Source organism: Haplochromis burtoni, unplaced genomic scaffold (genome assembly GCF_018398535.1).
Source record: "Haplochromis burtoni strain Fernald_Lab_line unplaced genomic scaffold, NCSU_Asbu1 Contig_318, whole genome shotgun sequence".
NCBI classification, from domain to species: Eukaryota; Metazoa; Chordata; class Actinopteri; order Cichliformes; family Cichlidae; genus Haplochromis; species Haplochromis burtoni.
In genome coordinates this window covers 455,158-473,226 of record NW_024582679.1, presented here as the reverse complement: position 1 = coordinate 473,226, position 18,069 = coordinate 455,158, and the positions used below count along the sequence as shown (strand labels likewise).

At 41.4% G+C, this 18,069-nt stretch overlaps 1 protein-coding gene across 3 annotated transcripts in view; it reads left to right on the top strand.

The window, feature by feature from the left end:
- cxxc5a (CXXC finger protein 5a) overlaps nt 1-14,740 on the top strand; it is a 20,747-nt gene extending 6,007 nt beyond the window's left edge. Inside the window, exons 2-4 of one of the 3 annotated variants that reach the window (XM_005941396.3) lie at nt 1,948-2,050; nt 2,145-2,957; nt 13,051-14,740. In XM_005941396.3, coding sequence (XP_005941458.1) covers nt 2,163-2,957; nt 13,051-13,095 — 840 coding nt within the window. In that variant the 5' untranslated portion in view covers nt 1,948-2,050; nt 2,145-2,162 and the 3' untranslated portion in view covers nt 13,096-14,740. Of the gene's footprint in view, nt 1-1,947; nt 2,958-13,050 lie in introns of all 3 variants that reach the window. The other 2 variants (XM_014339780.2, XM_005941397.3) reach the window with 2 other exon arrangements.
- Nucleotides 14,741-18,069: the final 3,329 nt, after the last annotated feature.

Sequence of the window (18,069 nt, the reverse complement as noted above, 5' to 3'; positions counted from 1 at the left end):
CCTCAGCTTTTCTGTGGGAGGTGGTGTGCTTGTTTGTGAAGACGGACAGGTCAGGAGAACAGCGGCGTAGTTTTTTTTCTCTTTTCATAGCAGTCACAGGAGTCTTACACTAAAAGCTTCTAGATGCATGTGTACTCATCCACTTTGTAGTCTGCTGTGAGTGACCCTCCTCATATCTCTTACCTGCCCGTTTGATAATAACACTTTGCTAAATTTTACTGCTCCACAGTTTTGGTCTTTAACAACAAAAAAAACCCCCCAAAAATGAAGGGATGCTCCGATGAAAAGGACGGTCATGAGAGAAGCCTGGACTTCTGGCGTATTTTTTTATCAGCAGAAACACCTGATATTGAGCTGTGTGAGAAAGTCTAATAACACAGATATTTATTTTCTCCCATATTTTGTACCAAATTGCTGTAACTTTCAATAAATCCAGTCTTTTCTTAAATGACTAAACTGCAATTGGGTCAATACATGCTATTTGACTTTCACTGCCAGGTTGGTCTTTAAACACACCTGTACTTACATAACAAAGGTAATGATCAATTGTGGAAAGACAACAATCACAGAGAAGTATAAAATAATTTGACAGAAGTCACAACCGTGTTGCACCCAATGCAGATCAACAAGTCGACTTCACCTGAGCACCGTTCCACTGTAGGCAATGATGACGACATGATGATTCTGAGTATATTTTCATATATTTTCAAAGGTCTTCAGAGTATTTAAGGTGAGAATGAAAAAACAAGAAGGTATAATGAACCTTTGAGTTGCAATTTGTGTTGTTTACCAAAGAAATTTCTGTTCTTAGCACAAGTTAATTGGACAATAATGAGATAACAATAAGATTTGGCTCCCTACCTTGTAATTTCTTTTTGTCGCTAACCAATCAGAGAATCTCCAGGGGAGCCGGTGTTTCTTCACCAGCCCAAAACTGTGAGTTTTGATTTTTGTAGTTTGTTAAGAAAAGAATCAGAATTAAAGCTGATTTACTGAGACAAAATTTTGGTCCCTCTCGATGGGTGTTTTCTTTCTTTTTTTCTGCCTCAACTAAAAATGAGTTGGCTCTTTTCATCCGAGTTTTAATCCCTGCAGGTATTCATTTATTTATATATTATTAGAAGTGTTATTTATTGTCTCATAAGCTAATTACTATGCATCAAAGCAGCAGAAGTATTGGAAGACCAACACAAATAGTTCACATTTCAATAATTAATTCAATTATTTGCACAATATTACACTATACAACATTAATAAAATAATTTTTCCTGTTAAATTTTGTGCATTTTTATCATGTTTTGCGAGGCCTGGAACAGGATGTGAGGTTTGTTAATTTTCTAATTTATTGATCTTCACCTGATCTCGTGTGAACCTGATGTCTTTAACATAACAATAACATTTTTTAATAAAAGCACAAATGATTAAATATAAAATTGTAACGTGAAAAGAGCAGACGAATCTAAAAGTGTTCACGAGTAAGCCTGAACGAGAAGAGCCACTCAAATCTGTTGTTCTCCTTAAGGAGCTTTATGCTGAGTTTCATCTCATTTCTCTGCTGTGTGGCCTGCAGTGCCGCCGTTTTGGTTTCTGTTAACATCATTTCGTCCACACAAGGAAGCTGGGTTTTTTTGTCTTTTAAAGCAGAAATTCTCTGTGCACTCCCAGTGCAGTACTGAGAAACACACTTAGCTTCTAGCTGGTGAACAGTGCAACATCTAGGATTTGAAGAGATGCAAATCAGACAAAAGGAAAAGCGCGGTGATTGATCAAATGAACTGAAGTCTTACAGTGAAAAAGAAACAGTTGATATGAAATGAAGTGTAAGGTGCTGTTATGTCAGTATTGTTTCCCTCCCAACACACTGGTTCTTTGTACTTTTGAGTTGATTTGTGTTTCGGAGAAGTGATCATCAATGCATAATGTACACATTTCTCTCCCTGTCTAAAGTTTCCAGATGGCTCATGGAAGAGCGTGGATGAGGGCTAAGCAGTAGTGGGGACAGAGGGCTTCGAGGCCTGCCTGTCGTCGCCTGGCTGACTGCTCCATCGAGGTGAGGTACCGCTCTCACTGGGGCACAGAACGGACCGAGGAAAGGTCCCTCCTTACTCACCCCTGCCCCCTTTCCACCCTCACCCCCAATCCAGGCACATACGTTCTGGACCATGTCTAGCGGGCTATCGGAGGGTGGCCAGACAGAGGACCTGGAGCGGAGTAGCTGCAAACAGGACTCTCCTGTTATAGAGCGCCGAAACCGCAGTGGCATCATCAGTGAGCCCCTCAGTAAGAGCCTTAAGAACTCCCGCACCCTCTCCCAGTATACAGCGGTCTCCTCTGCCACCACCAATGGACACACAGACAATAGTGAGACTAAGAGCCACCCGGCCAAGCCTCAGCCCACCCCGCAGCCCCAACCCACTGTCTCTGCACTGACAGCAGCCAAGTTGGACCGAACCCTAGAACAGGTTCTGGAAGGACAGAATGGCCTGCTGCACTTTGCCCAGGCAGCAGCACTGTTAAAGCGAGCCGGTATGGAGCACATGCTCCTGCCTGGGGGAATGGGAGTGGGAGTTGGCGGTGGAGACGCAGGCTCGGGGGCTAGCGATTTGGAGGGTACGTCTGTCACGGACGCCGTAGGTGGTCCTGTTGACTTCCCATATGGAGTAGGGGGTGGCTTCCCCTTCAACCCGGGGCTTTTCATCATGACGCCGGCTGGAGTGTTTCTGGCGGACAGCGCGCTGCACATGGCCGGCCTGGCCGAGTACCCAGTGCAGAGCGAGCTGGCCTCTGCTATCAACTCCGGTAAAAAGAAGCGAAAACGTTGTGGGATGTGCCCACCTTGCCGACGGCGGATTAATTGTGAGCAGTGCAGCAGCTGCCGGAATCGAAAAACGGGCCACCAGATCTGCAAGTTTCGCAAATGTGAGGAACTGAAGAAGAAGCCCTCTGCTGCTCTGGAGGTAAGACAGTGTTTGTTATGATGTGCCATTGCTTTAGGAGGCCCTTCTGATGCAAAAGGTCTGATGCAAAAGGTCACTAAAAAGCTATTTGGATGCATTTACCATTCATTATCTGTAAAGGTAAAGAAGTATGAGCCACACAGTTGTAATTATTGGCTTTAAGATTTGTAGCTGGGAAGTTAGCAGGGAAAATCCCAAAACCTTTGTAAAAGTTGCCACAAAGACTTTTAAACTTTACAAACAAATCTGAGAATCACACTGGAAGGCACAAATGAGATTCATACCTGAATGTCCTTGCCCTTTAATGTGGATAGTACAGGGAGGCTTTTTGGTGGGGTGATGGCTCCACAAGCAGGAAAATGACAGGTGGTGAAGAGTGCGGTGGGTAAGTTCATGCCATGGGGTGTCTTTAATCTGTTCACCATAACTAACAAGCGCTGTGTCCACATTTCTTTACCGGAAGACTGATTCACCGGCTAAAAAACAAGCATGTCATTTTAAAATGATGCGACTTAATGTAGTTCCCTTTACTAAAGCACTTTGGATTTGATCCCATATAAAACTGCCTTGTGTGTTCCTCTGTTTAACTGCCAGGAAATGCAAATAAAATGGTGTGTGTGGAGGCAGAGTGGAAGTAATTGTGAATATGTGTACAGTATGCATGTAAGCATACATGTGTGGGCATTTTTGCGTATGTGTACACATGTAACAAGGTCCATCTGGCTACAGAGCTGTCATCTGGAGCACCAGGTGTCAGCGTGGCACATGCACCCCCACCTAACCCCCATCTCCTCCCCCCGGCAGCCTTCGCCGCCACTGTCCTTCTCTCCTGTGACACTCCTGTTCATCTAAATGGCACTCTGAACTTCCTGTCTGCTTCCGCCGTCACACTCAGCGGCCTAACTAACTCTGGCTGCAGTGACAGAATGACCAATCATGAAATCCATCTGAGCAGATGTTCCATCTCAAAGGAAATAAACTTTTGCGATCAATGCCTAATAGTGTCGCTTTGCCGTTACATAATGAATTGACAGATATGTAACCCTGTGAACCAGCGGAGAGGCCGCTGGTGTAATTGACACAAACTGGATCTATGATTCCAACTGGTTTTAGCTTTACCACTTTCGCTTTCTGATGTTGATTGAAGGTGACAGCTTGACCTCATCCTAGCAGGCTAAAGGTGTTCAGTCTCCACATTCTGACTTTGACCATCCAAAGTCAAACTTGATAGCATGTTCACTGGACACTTTGAGTAATGCAGACATTTTTTAGCTTGTGTGTACACTTTAATGTGACGTTAGAAAGGGATTAGCTTAGTTTAGCTTGATTAATGTAGGTTAATATAGCTCTTTAGCCCTTTAAGATTATGTCTTGCTAAGCAACCAACATTATAATGTATAAGTAATATATAAAAATATATATATAAAAAAGTGCATAGAATCAAATTCTATTAACATCATCTTTACATTGTACTACATTCATAAACTGTGCTTTAGTATTCTTTAAAAATGTCTTTACTGACAAATAATTTAAAGTCTTGCACTACATTCATTGTTCCTATATGATGGATGTGAATTAAACTTTTGCATACAGTGCATTTATTACCACTTTGAAATAATTGCACGAGGGGATAATGTAACTTTTGTCCAGTATCTTGATCATTTTCTGGAAACAGTCGTTACTGACTGTGTTTAGTGGACACACATCTATGGCCAAAGTCAGACATTTGGTGATTTCAGTGCATCTCCGTGAGCTGGATATGTTGACACATCGTTGCGGTTGCCTTTCACAGACATCTGAACTGATGCTATACGATTTATGTTAGCAGCAACAATACGTTGTTTTTCTTGGTTTTAATTCTATGCATTAAACGCTGCAGTTTGTGGTGGCTTCTCAGGCGCTTCAATAAGTTTGTTGTGTTTCTTTATGGGGCAGACACACAGCGCTCTGTGCATGTGATTTCTTCCTAGTAAACATCACTTTTGCTAAACCCAAAAGGATTTCCAGAAAACGGCCTGCTGGATGTTTGAGGTTTTTTCCCTGTTGTTTATCTGTTTTCGTGCACTGCTACTCGTCCAGACTAGTCCAGGTAACTTCAAGCGACGTGGTGCAGGGAACATCTGTGATTGGCACGTGTTGAGCGCTGATAATATTGCTCAGTCACGCTCATTGAATGGTGGGAAGACAGAACTGTGATCAAGATTACAATTGGATTGATTGTGTGGCCCTAATTTTGTCTGTCTAAAGCAAAGGATGAACTCATGAATCTTTTTTTTCTTCATTCTTCCCCCGTAAGTCTGCACAGAGAGATACTACTACTACTTATTTCCTATTTCAGGGCATCACAGCCAGTAATGCTGTCTCTGTCTAATGAGCTCAGTCTAACCAAGTGCTTTTTAATATAGCCATGATATAGAAATACCTAAAAAAAAAGGAGATCAGAAGAGTTCGTCCATAACAAGGTGGAAACCTCCCCAAATCCTATCCATTGCAATGCTCGTCAGCATGTCAGACTGAAAAAGGGCTTCTACTGTATGTGTAATTTTAAAGAATAGTGACTCAGCATTGATTTGATCTTATTTATCCTTAGAGGACTAACTGATTCTGTCAGAGTGGAGGTTGTGCCTGGTTTGACTGACTTGGAGCTGGAATTTGTAGTTTGACAGCATCCTTGGCAATAGTTTTTATGCAGCGTGTAAATAAATGTAAAAAAGAAAAATAACTGGCAACATTAAAAAGTTTACAGAAATGCTAATGGAGTAAAAACCTTTTACAAACACGCCATAACTTATTACTGGCCCTTCCGTGAGCTGAAAGTGTGAAACTAACCTGGTCAGACACGACCATTGTTAGGGGAAAACAGCCAGATGTTCCCTGATGCTGAAAATCAGACTGATCTGTATGAATATTATCATTTTGCTTTTGCCTCTCGCATTGTTCAGATTCAAATTGATGAGAAGATCCATTTGTCTTTGTCGATGATTCACCGAAAATGGTGAAATGTGTCAGCTTGCTATGTAGGTGGTGCGGCTCAATGTCTCTTAGAGAAAAGGATTTAATTTTAATTTATGATTTGCAATTGATGTTGTCATGGCAGTTAGCCTAACACCAGTTGTTCACACCGCGGATGCCAAACCCGAGGGGATTGGAATAATCACGGTAGTTGACGGAAGTCGTGTTGTTTGGAAGGGCGCAGCCCGCTGATGTTCCTAGTGACCACCTCACATAAACCTGTCAAAGCTTTAAGTAGAATCGCACTGACTTCAGTAATTACTTGCAACTAATTTATTTAATAACCCTGTCAAACTGTTTCCCCTGTTTTTTCTGACCAGATATGGGGAGGCTAATCTTTTATTGCCGCTTAATTAAATGTAAAAAAATAATACAGCAATACAAGAATAATGAATATTGTCAGCGTCTCCTATTACATCATCTCATGATAGCATCTGCAGAGCAGCGTAGTTGACCAGAGCACGCCGTGTGCTTTCAAAGTCAAGCATTGCCTGACCTAATCCATTAGTAGCTGGAGTAAACATGAAATGTTGTCACTTTTCACTTCACTGAATATGCCACAATAAAGTTGGCCGGTACATCAGATATTAAATAGAACAACAAGTGCTTTGTTGTTGTGCAACAGATGAAGTCTGACTTCTGTTGAACAATGCTGCAGTGCCTCCTTGGATGTGTGAATATTCCTGCAGATCCACAGATGCAGCAAGGCTACATTTGGGAAAAGGTGGGAAACGTTCATGATAAGGTGACTGGCAGTCTTACAAACTCACATTTTTTTTAGGTAATCCCTCTGATGCTGCTTTATAAACCTAGTGGTCTTATTAATTCAAAGAGGTCCACGAGCTGTTACGCCTTTACCCTGAATGTTATTTGATATCTTTTCCCTTGGAGTAGAGCTCTGCCAGTACTACAAAAGTTTCATTTTTGTCTGTCTTTGTTCTTAAGCCTGCAGATCTTGTTTAGCAGGTGATGAGATCACAGATCAAAGCCCGAACTGCACTGTCAGAGTGTGATGTCATCAGTACATCACACTCTGAGACTGAGATTCACGAAGGGGAAATCATGTCAGAAGAAAGAGCAGAGACTCAGCGTAATTCACTAATGTCTGTACCGCCTAGATGCTGTGAAAATGTGTTTCACGCAGTATTTATTTAGTTTTTAAACACGGGCTTTAGAAGAGAACTTCCTACTTTCCATTAATGCATATTCAGGGCAACTTGGGAAGCACCTGCGCCAGAACAGAAGATCCTCCTGGCTTTCACAGTCCACAGTGAGCTGCAGTGAGCCTCAGCTGTAGCTCAGACAGCCCCTAAGTGTCACATTTCCTTCCAATCAAAGATAGTGCAGCACATCCCCGTCTGCTGTGGCTTTAATACTCGGCGCACAGTTTCTAAAGGAGCATTATGTCTTATTTAACACGTTGCGCGGTCAGTTTATCAGATGGTTTTGACTGTTTTTTCGGCTCGTCTATGTGTGCGCGCAGCTGCAGCTAGAAAAGACTGGCAGAAATATCCTGGCTTCGCTTCCCTGAATTTGCATTGAAAGGTTTTTCTTCTCGTGTTTGTACCGAGCCTATGAGCGTATACACGTCGGTACACAAGTGCAGTCCAGCAGCAGTGTGCTTATTTTAAGGGTGTTGACGGTTTCCATTGAAAGCTCATGGCAGCTCAAAGAGGAGCGTAAAATTGGCAAGTGAGGGGGAGTCAGTATGCTGAGGCCTTTGCCACCTCATAGCTCACTGGCTGAAGGTGTCTGGATTTATTCTGGGAATGTTACATTTGATAGAAATAAGTGGGAAGGCAGTTCCTTTCTGTGCTATGTCTGAATACCCTCAAGTGATGTAAGTCTCAGCGATACTGTTTGGCATAAAAAAAGTAAAAGGAAAGCCGGGGTTAGGAAGTGTACTTTGTTTTTACTTGAATGTCATTGTGTGCTTGGGATGTACTGTACTGGAGTGTCGGGACTACTTAAAAGATAAGACCAGCTGTTTTTTTATGTTGTTGTTTTTGTCTACTCATAGAAGAGCCTGTTCTGTTATGAAATTCAGTGGTTGTGTGCTTCAGATGCAGCTAACACCTAAACATACAAGTGTTTTCCATTGGGAGCCACTTTGCCAGTATCAGACGCTGATATGGGAGTAGCATATTCCCTCATGGTCTTTCCTGGCTCCCAGACACTGTACATCAGGCAGTCAGGACAGCAGCGACTCACACAAAGTGACAGGCATGCAGACTGACACAGAGACACATGGGTGTGTGGGCAAGTTGCTGGGCAGGCAGAGGGACAAGTCAGAGTGGACAGTCAAGGGAGAGTTAGGTACAACGAGAGAGACGAGGTTTTCAGGCAGCCAAGGTGTCGTACTCACTGCTGCTATAAGCGAAAAGGACCCATGAGGCCCCGGGGGGCAAAAAAAAATCTTGAATTTCACAGAATATCCCAGTTACTGCAACTTTAAGCCACATTTATTTTCCCTGAACTGCAGCATTCTCTTTCACTTTAACTTCACAATACAACTACCTTACTGACTAATGGGCAATAACCCAACCAATAGGCTGGCTTCTTTCATACTTAAAAAAAATGGTCTGATTGCCTTGTAGGCTGTATTTAACATTTTATTAAGTCAATCTATAATATTGCTTCTGCTGTAGCATTTCCCACTGAGTATTCTTTTAGTATAAGATATAAAAGGTAGATTTAATCAATGCGGCGTAGTATTGTGTGCATCCATTGCTATAATCAGTCTAAAAAAACAATAGAGATGTCTGGTCGGGCTACAGAGGACGGACGTCTAAATTGATGGTTTTGCAGTCAGATCTCTATAAATATTGTTGAAATTGTGCACATCGCATACAGAAAAAAATCGGACACTTTATAACTTGATTTTTGTCTAATATTTGGTCTAACTCGCGATGAATGATCAGTACGTCTGTGGTTGTAGTCGACTGTAAATGTAAATTAGCCATGGCTAATATCTCCGAAGGGCCCGTAGTAATAGAGGTAATGTTGCCTTGCTTACATCAATGTCCAGCTCAGAAATTTAAATACAGTAGTGTTAAATATTTTTAAAGTAAATGCTGGCTGGTTAAAACAATTTTAAGACATATATGTTATACACAAAAACACAACAAAATCTTCAGGTGTCAAACAGATGAATATTATTGTTTAGAAACACTGTTGAAAGAGCTACAATACGTAGAGGCCTCTAAAAATCTTTCAGTTTAAACGCAGCTTTAAGATAGATGTGTCTATCTTGTGTCTTTTGATCTGGGATTAATGGCCGTGGGTCTGATGGGTTAAAGTTAAGATGAACGTTGAAGTCAAACGTTAGATGATGAGTAGAAAAGTAATCTGCACCTATTTCGCAACAAAAGGCAATTTAACCACGGTACTTTGGACCGGGTAACATTTACATATCATTTTCAACAAACCACAGGTGTGAACTGCATCAAAGGATTCACGCACAAGATTAAGATATAAATCGTGGTATCTGCAAATCTCTCCTGCGCCACCTCATGAGCTGCTCGGCTTACTACGAGACATGATTGTTTTGGAGGATGCCCCAAGCAGCATGCCTTCAGTTGGCATACATTACAACTATTTGAAGTTTGCCCCCCAGACGTTGTGCTTTAGTAGTTTCACATCTGTTAAAGTGACATATCTGTAAAACACAACCTTTAGGGCAACATCTTTACCAAAATGAAGACGGGACAGGAGACAGTCAGTTTGCGGGAGTCCCCTGGGCTTTTTTACATACTTGCAGGATCCAACCATGAGAGTGGTGCACATTTTCATATGTAGCACAAACCTGAGAAAATATTTGATAAATTAGTCTGCCCCAGACATGGAGGCAGGATGGATGAGGATCTAATAATAAATATGACACTGTGTAGTCACAGAGCACACAGCTGTTAGCTACAGTTAAACTGCAATCCTCAGTAAAGGTTTGATGTGTTTACTGAACTCTAGTAAAGTGTCTTTGAAGGCATCGCTAATAAAACAAAATTAACTATTAAAATGACAGAATAACAGTTTAACTGAAGTTAGCAACTCCATATTCCATGTCTGAAGAAGACTTTGGTCACATTATACAATTAATAAGTAACTGAGATGATAATCAGCAGACAAATCAATGAAGACAACAACTGATTATGTCAGTGCATGTGTATGGTTTAATAATAAATAATAAATTCAAGGCCTTTGGGTTGATAGATCAGATTGTGTTTGTGTAATTACTCCGGTCCTGGCTGCGAGATGTGTTTAGTGGTCAAGTAAGAGGAATCGTATCAAATGTATTTACAATCAATCACAATCGACTCTTGGAAGAGAGCGCTTGCTTAGGAAAATGCATCATCGCCTCAGCCAGACAAACAGTGAATCTTTATGCCAGCTGGAGGTCATTCGCGGTTTTTGACTCAGTTGTTTTAAAGGTTCTTTTCTCTTCTGGTCGTTGTGAGCTACAGACGCTGCAACATCCCACATGTGCAATTGTGTGCAGAGATGCTTTGTGTTTCGTTCCTTTTTTTTTTGTGGGTGTCTGTGAAAAAGTAGTGAAAACTGTTGATGATAAAGCAATGAGAACAATAGCCAGAACATTCACCGGTGCCCTGGGGCCAAAACATGATTTCATGATAGGTTAAACTGGTTTCCGGGGATCAGTAACAGATAACAATAAGCACTGTAACCTGAGCTCTCTTAAAAAAAACATTAATTTCATTTGACTTTTGTGGTATAGTCCACACCGGTAAGACAAATGTGCATGTATTGTTCAAAAAAACACATCCATCGATTTTTAGTGATTGGCCACTTCACACCCACAGATCCCATCTGTTTGAACCTTTGCAATCAGTGTTGGTGAAAAAGGGGGTTTCTATTCCTGAAACGCTGCCATTTTTCCATTGATTGCACATGTTTAATAATGAGGAAAAACGGCGTTTACAGTTTGGTCGAGGGATGTGTTGTTTTTCCCTCCGCACACATTACGTCATGGTCAGTCTAGCCCCTACCAGATTTTTGACATCTGCGACAGTGCCAGATGTTGCTGTGTCCTCTGTCTGTCTTCTTAACAGCTGAGTACCACCACAGAAAGGTCATCACAGAGATGGATGAGAGGCTAGCACACTTTAACACACGGATCATCAAATCATCTTAGATGTACATTGGCTGTTAACCTCTGGGTTTGTGGATTGTATTAATATTCATTTGAGCCAAAAAGGATTTGCTGACAGGATCAACTGAAAGCTGTAGGGAAAATTTAGGCTATACCCAATTCAAACCTGCATCCGTAAACGTGAGAAGTTGAGACGTTGAGAGGCAGAGCTACGAGCAGCGCCGTGATATTCTGTCAGATTATTCCTGTTTGAGTCAACATCACAAATAAAGCACAGTGTGGGTTATATTTGGCTGGGACCACCAGAATAATTACCTTGTTTGAATTCTTTTTACCCAAGCAAAAGTGTTTTATTTTTGTCAGCGGGAGTTAACTTTCAAAATGAAAGTACACGAAACCTGTGGAGCACGAACCCTGCTGTCATTCAGTTTCATGTCCAGATATGAACAATAGCAGTCAAAAGAACACTGTACTGCTGATTCAAGGGTAGAGGAATGGTTTAAGTGGGCCTGAAAAGTAATTAGAGCTGGCATTGTTTCTGGTTTCAAACAAGCTTCTTGAACTAATGGGCCATTTGCTGCCGAGCTGCCTTTGTTGAAAAACTTGTAATTTCACTGCAGCTGTGAAAAAGAGCTGCACAACAGTTTACCGGAAAAAAAAAATCAAGTCTGATTATGTTCAGGTTACAAATAATTTTTAAATTTGAATTTCATTAGAATCGAAAAAAATTGTTCTGAGGGGAACTATAAATATGAGGCCGGTACACACCCTTAGTGCATCTTTTGTTTACTTTTCCGTGTCATCACGAGCACGTGTGTTTTTGTGTTTGCACTCGCAGTATGCATGATTCCTTATGAAACCTTCTGCTGTTGAGTACTGATGGAGAAGTGGAAATGAATCCAGCGTTTATGAGAATTTTAGTTCAACGGTCTCGCTGTTTGGTGCGATTTCGGGGGTGTATTGTGAGTGTCGGTTAACGTGCCGCTGTGTGTGGAGGTGTGTGACTGTACTTGAATACATATTGGTTCGGTGCGAGAGTGTGTGTGGGTGCATAAATGTTTCCCGAGCTCCTCCTGCCTCGCTCCAGGCAGAGCCGGCCTAAAGGAAGAATCCGTGCTGCAGAATCGAGTTGCACTTTACAGGACGCCAGCCATGCTGCGGCTCCAGGGACCCGAGCTGCTCTCTATCTCCCGACTGGCAGGCTGCTGCTGAGCCCTGCAGCTGCATGCATGTGTGCCACTCCTGCTCAGTTCAATCAGGCACACAGATAACCACAGCGAGAGAGAGAGTGAAGGGGTGGAGGAGACGGGAAACGGCATCATCATTGATGATGGTGTGGGAGAGCAACGCGTGTGGTGGCTAAATAATAAATGTGGCATATTGGGTTTTGTGTGAAGCCAGGACTGAAGCCTGTTCCTGTGGTGCTGCCGAGGATAAAGATGTGAAGATTTCAGACCTAGTCATCTAGGGGTGGGGGATGGAAGTGGTGGACGACTGATTAGCTGCTAAACTTAATTTACATTAATCATTCCAGTCGATTGTCAATTGGAAATACTTCACCTTCATCTCAAGTTTTTTGTTTTTTGTCCTCGTCTTTTGTATGACTGGTGTGAGATTGCTAATTGAATCTCAACAAGTTGTCACACTATGGCCTCTGGTAGCAAACAATTTTACTTCATGCATTAAGCAATCACTGTTTCATTAACTAATCACTGGTTGGTGCCCAAAAATGAGGCAGAGGAACTCTCTGTTAACTGGAGGGAAACATTAGACACGCCTCGATTTTCAAGTTTCGAAAAATGTTTAGCAGTTAAGTGGTGGACTTGACATTATCTTTGCAATGCCAAATCGAATGTGTTGCTTTTCATTAACAACTACACCCGCATCTTCTCTCTGCCCTTCCCCTCTCTGCTCCTCTCCTCTCCCATCCCCTTCCCCCCTTTTTCCTCCCTCTTTGTCTTCTGTTTCTCCAAGAAGGTGATGCTTCCTACAGGAGCGGCGTTCCGGTGGTTCCAGTAGGACTCCTCCTCCTCCTCCGCTCCCTACCCAAAGCTCTGCCATGAAGTGCAATGCCAACTCCTGGATTGTCTCCGGAACAGACACTGGCTAATAAACAAGCTAGCAACAAATAAAATTATAGAAAAAACCCCAACAAAAAACAAAAAAACGAAACTAATAAAAGCAGAAAAAAAGAGGAAAAAAATCAGCCGGATAATGGATGCACCTACTTATTCCTTGAACCAAAAATGAAAACGTAAAGAAAAGCATCTATGGCAACTTTCATTCCCTTTTCTATGTTTCCATTTTGGTACCTTTTGTCCTTATCCCAGCAGGTTTTTTCTGTCGCTTAAACATGGAACTGCTCATTGCCAGAAACAGAAATGACGGACTGAGTGTGGACAATCAACTAATTTCTGTGTTTGGTGTTAATGTTGTTCATGTGTGGAAAGATAAAGTACTTGTGTAGAGAATGTAAATTTACAGCTATATTTTAAAAACTAGTGGCTAATGGTAAACATTATTGTAATTCTTCACCATTATGTTACTCAAAGCCCTCGTCTTCTTTATGATTTCATTTTACTTTCCAGAAAGATTTAAGTGGTTGTCCTTTGACAGTCAAGAAAATGTTTCAAATTGTGGTGCTGTCCATTTTGGATTGTAATGAAACTTTAAAAAAAAAAAGAAAGAAAAAAAAGTCATGTTAATGGGCAGATCACCTGAGATTCTTCGCTGGCTTGAAGATGTTGTTCGCCAGAGCCGTCACTACTGTAATCTCCTCAATCAGCCCTCCTCTGCATTTCCAAACTGTTCCTTTAGTGAAACTGGCAGCCTTGTTACTGTGGCCCTACTGAGCATGTGCCAATACTGCTCAGGGCAAAAGCACTAAGAGACAGCACTTGCTCTGAGTCTACCCTACTGAAAGCACTGGGACAAGCATTTTTTTTAAATTTATTTGTTTATTTGTCATATTTTTATGATTTAGTTATGTTGCTGGGTAGCTACAGCTTTTAAAAATAACCAATCTTTGTATTTGTTTAGAAAATTGGACTGGTTTTGTGAATAAAAAGGAATGCATGTATTCGTGTCAAAATTTACAAATCTGATGTTTGTCTACTTGTCTATTTGCATGTTTTTTTTAACAGCTGATTTTAAAAAAATGGTTGGACTGACAAAATAAATATTAAGGATACATTTTCCACAAATTAGAAGGAAAAAAAAGTTTCCTTTTCTTTTACAATTGGACGCTGCAGCATAATTTTGACTCAAACACAGCTCATTAAAGTAAATCAGGTGGTGGTATGAATCGCTAAGATGTTCTTGGGTTGACTGAGATCTCTTTTTTACTGCCTATGTAATACACTATATGGACAAAAGTACTGGGAAATCTACACATGAACCCTACAGGAGCAGCTAGGCCATGAAGGCGCGTGTCATGAAGCTCCCGGCACACAGTGTTTGTGCTGATGTTAAACCCAGAAGAGATTTGGAGCTCTGAAGTTATTGAACCAGCAGATCATTGGTGACTTTTACCCACTTTACTTCTTACACTTTATACTTTTATATCAATATTTTTGCCCATATAGTGTATCTGCCTACAGTGGAACAATGGACCCTTGCTATGCTAAAATGTAACCAAAATGATTTAAATGATGTTTGAATAAGATCTTTTTGTTTGCAGTTTTTCTTCAAATTGCATGAAACCTCTTGAAGCTCCACGTAAATGTTTTGTTTTTTTAAATTCTGTGAGGATTTTTCTTTCTCAACAAGATGTTTGTGACATTTGCCCAACTTCTTGATATTTATAGTCCGAAAACACATGCAGAAGTTTTGAAAATTGATGATATTTGTGGATGAATGATTGCAAGCTCCTTGTCCAGAGCTATTTAGGCTGTGGTGCTTAACGCTGATAGTATCATGTGTACACAGAGTTTAAAAGTTTGGATCACAGCACTTCCATGTTAGTCCTTTATTTATTTATCCAGGTAAAAATCTCATTGAGATTAAAAATCTCATTTCCAAGAGAGACCATGTAGTTCACACTGTACTCTGCATACATCCAGTATGTGAATTTAAACACACTAGTGTCATCTTAAATTTAATGCAGCAAGTTGTGCACTTTCTGAGAATTGTTCCGCTAGCATTTTCCTGTAATAAATAAGTCACTGTCTATTTGTTTGCCTGCCAACTCCTCTATACACAGTTGGAGTTGAGCAACTTGGCACACAGGTACTTCTTAGGCCCGTGAAGGTTCTTATCTATATCAGATATTATGATGTCATCACATTGCCTAGTAACCACCTACCAATAGGCAAAATTGACCCATTTGTAGCATTTATGCACCTGTAACACCATACAAATCCATCATATGATTTTAATTTCTCTAAAGTAACATCTATCAACAAAACCTTTATTATGAAGGGTATATCATGATCACATGTTGCCTTGCAACAACCTGTCGCATGGACATTTTTATTGAAAATTTACAAGTTGTCAAATATGTGTGTGTGTTTTGAATTTTGATTAGAGGGTGTAGTGCTTTGATCAGGTAAGGCTAAAAGCGGTATCCAGAGACTGTCTGTCTCCAATGCACAGCTATCTACTAATTAATGTTAAATAACAATCCAATAAAATCCAAGCAGACTCTCCAAAACTGGAGCACAGATTTCTTGGATGGGGTGTACCTCACAGTGAGCCATATTATTTGACAGATAATTCCTTTAAAACTCCAAAAGTCACCAACACCACAAACCCGTCTGGGAGGTCTGGTTCTGTGACTCAAATTAGTGAAGTAGAAGCCCAGTGGAAAGCTTCCTGTGTCAACATCCGTCCCTCAGCCAACGTGGTCTAACTTTTAGGATAAAATAAGATGTAAACAGCTTACAGAGAATTTGTTTTATATCAGGCTGTGAAGATGGTGAACACATAAATCTACGGGGATTGACTTGCTTTTTGAGTAAGCCTCAAGTGGCCACTCCAGGAACTGCAAGATTATGAAGCTTCCACGTTGGCTTTCGTTTCCAGCCCCAGAGGCTGGCTCTTGGTGTGAACACACTTATGCACTAAAGATAGCGAGAATAACGATGGAAGCATGCGAGACTCTGAGACTCATCTACGGATACGAGAAGGCAGAGCTGATCACATTGGTCTTAGTGTAATTACTGAGTTGATTTCCATTCCCTGCTATGCAATGATTCTGTGATTAATTTAGTTTTACAGCTTCATACTCACTATCTCTTATCCAGGTGGGGAAGTAGATACAGACAGCCAAAGTGCGGAGTGTTTTTAATTAGAAAATATCCGTGGTGGAAGGCCCAGTATGGTGGGCTTGTGTACGAGCTTGTGATCAGCTTGGTGAGCAGAGACTTGGAGAGCATAGCTATATTCCCAGCTTCCCCCCCGGTGACAGTGCTGGGCTAGTGCCATCGCCATGGCGATGGGGGGAGTGTGTGTATGTGTGTGTGTGTGTGTGTCTGGGGGTGGTGGCTGAGGCCTTTCATTATTAATGTGCACCGCGGCGTCCTTACCTCCTCTGAGCCCGCACAGCTCACTGCCTGACCTGCCATCCAAGGGAGAGGGAGTGGGGAGGGGGGACTGAGAAGGCAGAGATAAAGAAAGAGAAGTGAGCCAGAGAGAAAGAAAGAGACAGCACGACTTGTGTACAGGGTGCAAGCGTCTGAGTGTAACGTAGAAACTGGATTTTACATTTAGCAGATTTCAGATTAACATCTTTTCACTGTGAGTGCTGAGGTTCTGGGTGTGGTTGCAGGTGACAGCGGCTCCTGCCTGCTGAGTTGTAGCAGCCCAAGGGTTGGGGTGAGAGGGTCATGTGGTGGAGGTTGCGGTTGTCTCCATACAGAGGGGTGTACGGCTGGTGAGCAGGCCTGTCACATTGGGAAAATCCTGGAATCTTATCACCGCCTCACAGACACTGAGCCGCACTGATCTACTCACCCTTGTTGCCAGCAGACATGCCCTTCCCCCATCCAAATGCCCCTGCACAGGCTGGCCCCTTCTCAGCTCAGTCGCCACCTTCTTCGAACGGGGAGATAGCAGCGACTGATGCAGTCCAATTGTTGAGGAGGGGAGGAATGTTGCTTGTAAAATGTGACTAACAGGAAGAAAAATACAAGCTCCTCAAGTAAGTACAAGGCGCAACCCTGGTTTTAGTAATTGACCGAATGTAAGTCAAGTCACGGTAAAAAGCAGAATGAGGTACAAGAGGCTATTTAAAGAGACATATGTCCTTAAAGTTGTTTTTTAAATCTCACCAAACAACATTGTTGTTTTAGAGCTGTGGTGTAAAAAAACAACGTTAGCCTTCAAAAAAATAGTCAATATGATGCCTCATTAATTGGACTATTTCTATATTCTCTTAATGTAATGTAGGAGGACTGTAAACGGTTTTAATAAAGCGATTCTATCTTAGGCTATTTATCTGTTTCAGCGTATTGCAGGAACGTGGATGAAAGATTGGTCTCATGGTAGACCATTTCTTTGTCTCACTGCATGCTCTGCAGAACAGTTACAGCAGCAACAAAGGTCATTTATGATACTGTTCTAGCTGTGTTAGAACTTGTATCTCCAACCTTACAAAATATTCAGTGACTTTTTACATATTAATATTAAATTTGTTCAGTGGAAAAAATGATCCCAGTGTTAGATGCTCCCAAAACATTTTTTTCCTCTTACTCGAACTGTTGATTGCTATTGAAAAAAATTGAATTAAATTCAGATGTAATTATATAGTGCCAGGTCACAACAACAACAACAACAACAACAACACTCCCTCAAGATCCTTTTTACTTGTAAAGGTAAAGAAAAAATAGTCTTCAGAGAGTTTTCTCTGTGATTCTTCTGCTTAGGACATTCAGTTTAAAGACTGTGCTCGCCTTTTTGTTAAATCCTCAAAAAAAGCTCCCCTCTGAGTCTTTTACTACACAACCATTTTTAATATAGTTATGATTAGGTTATATTAGTAAATAAACTAACTTA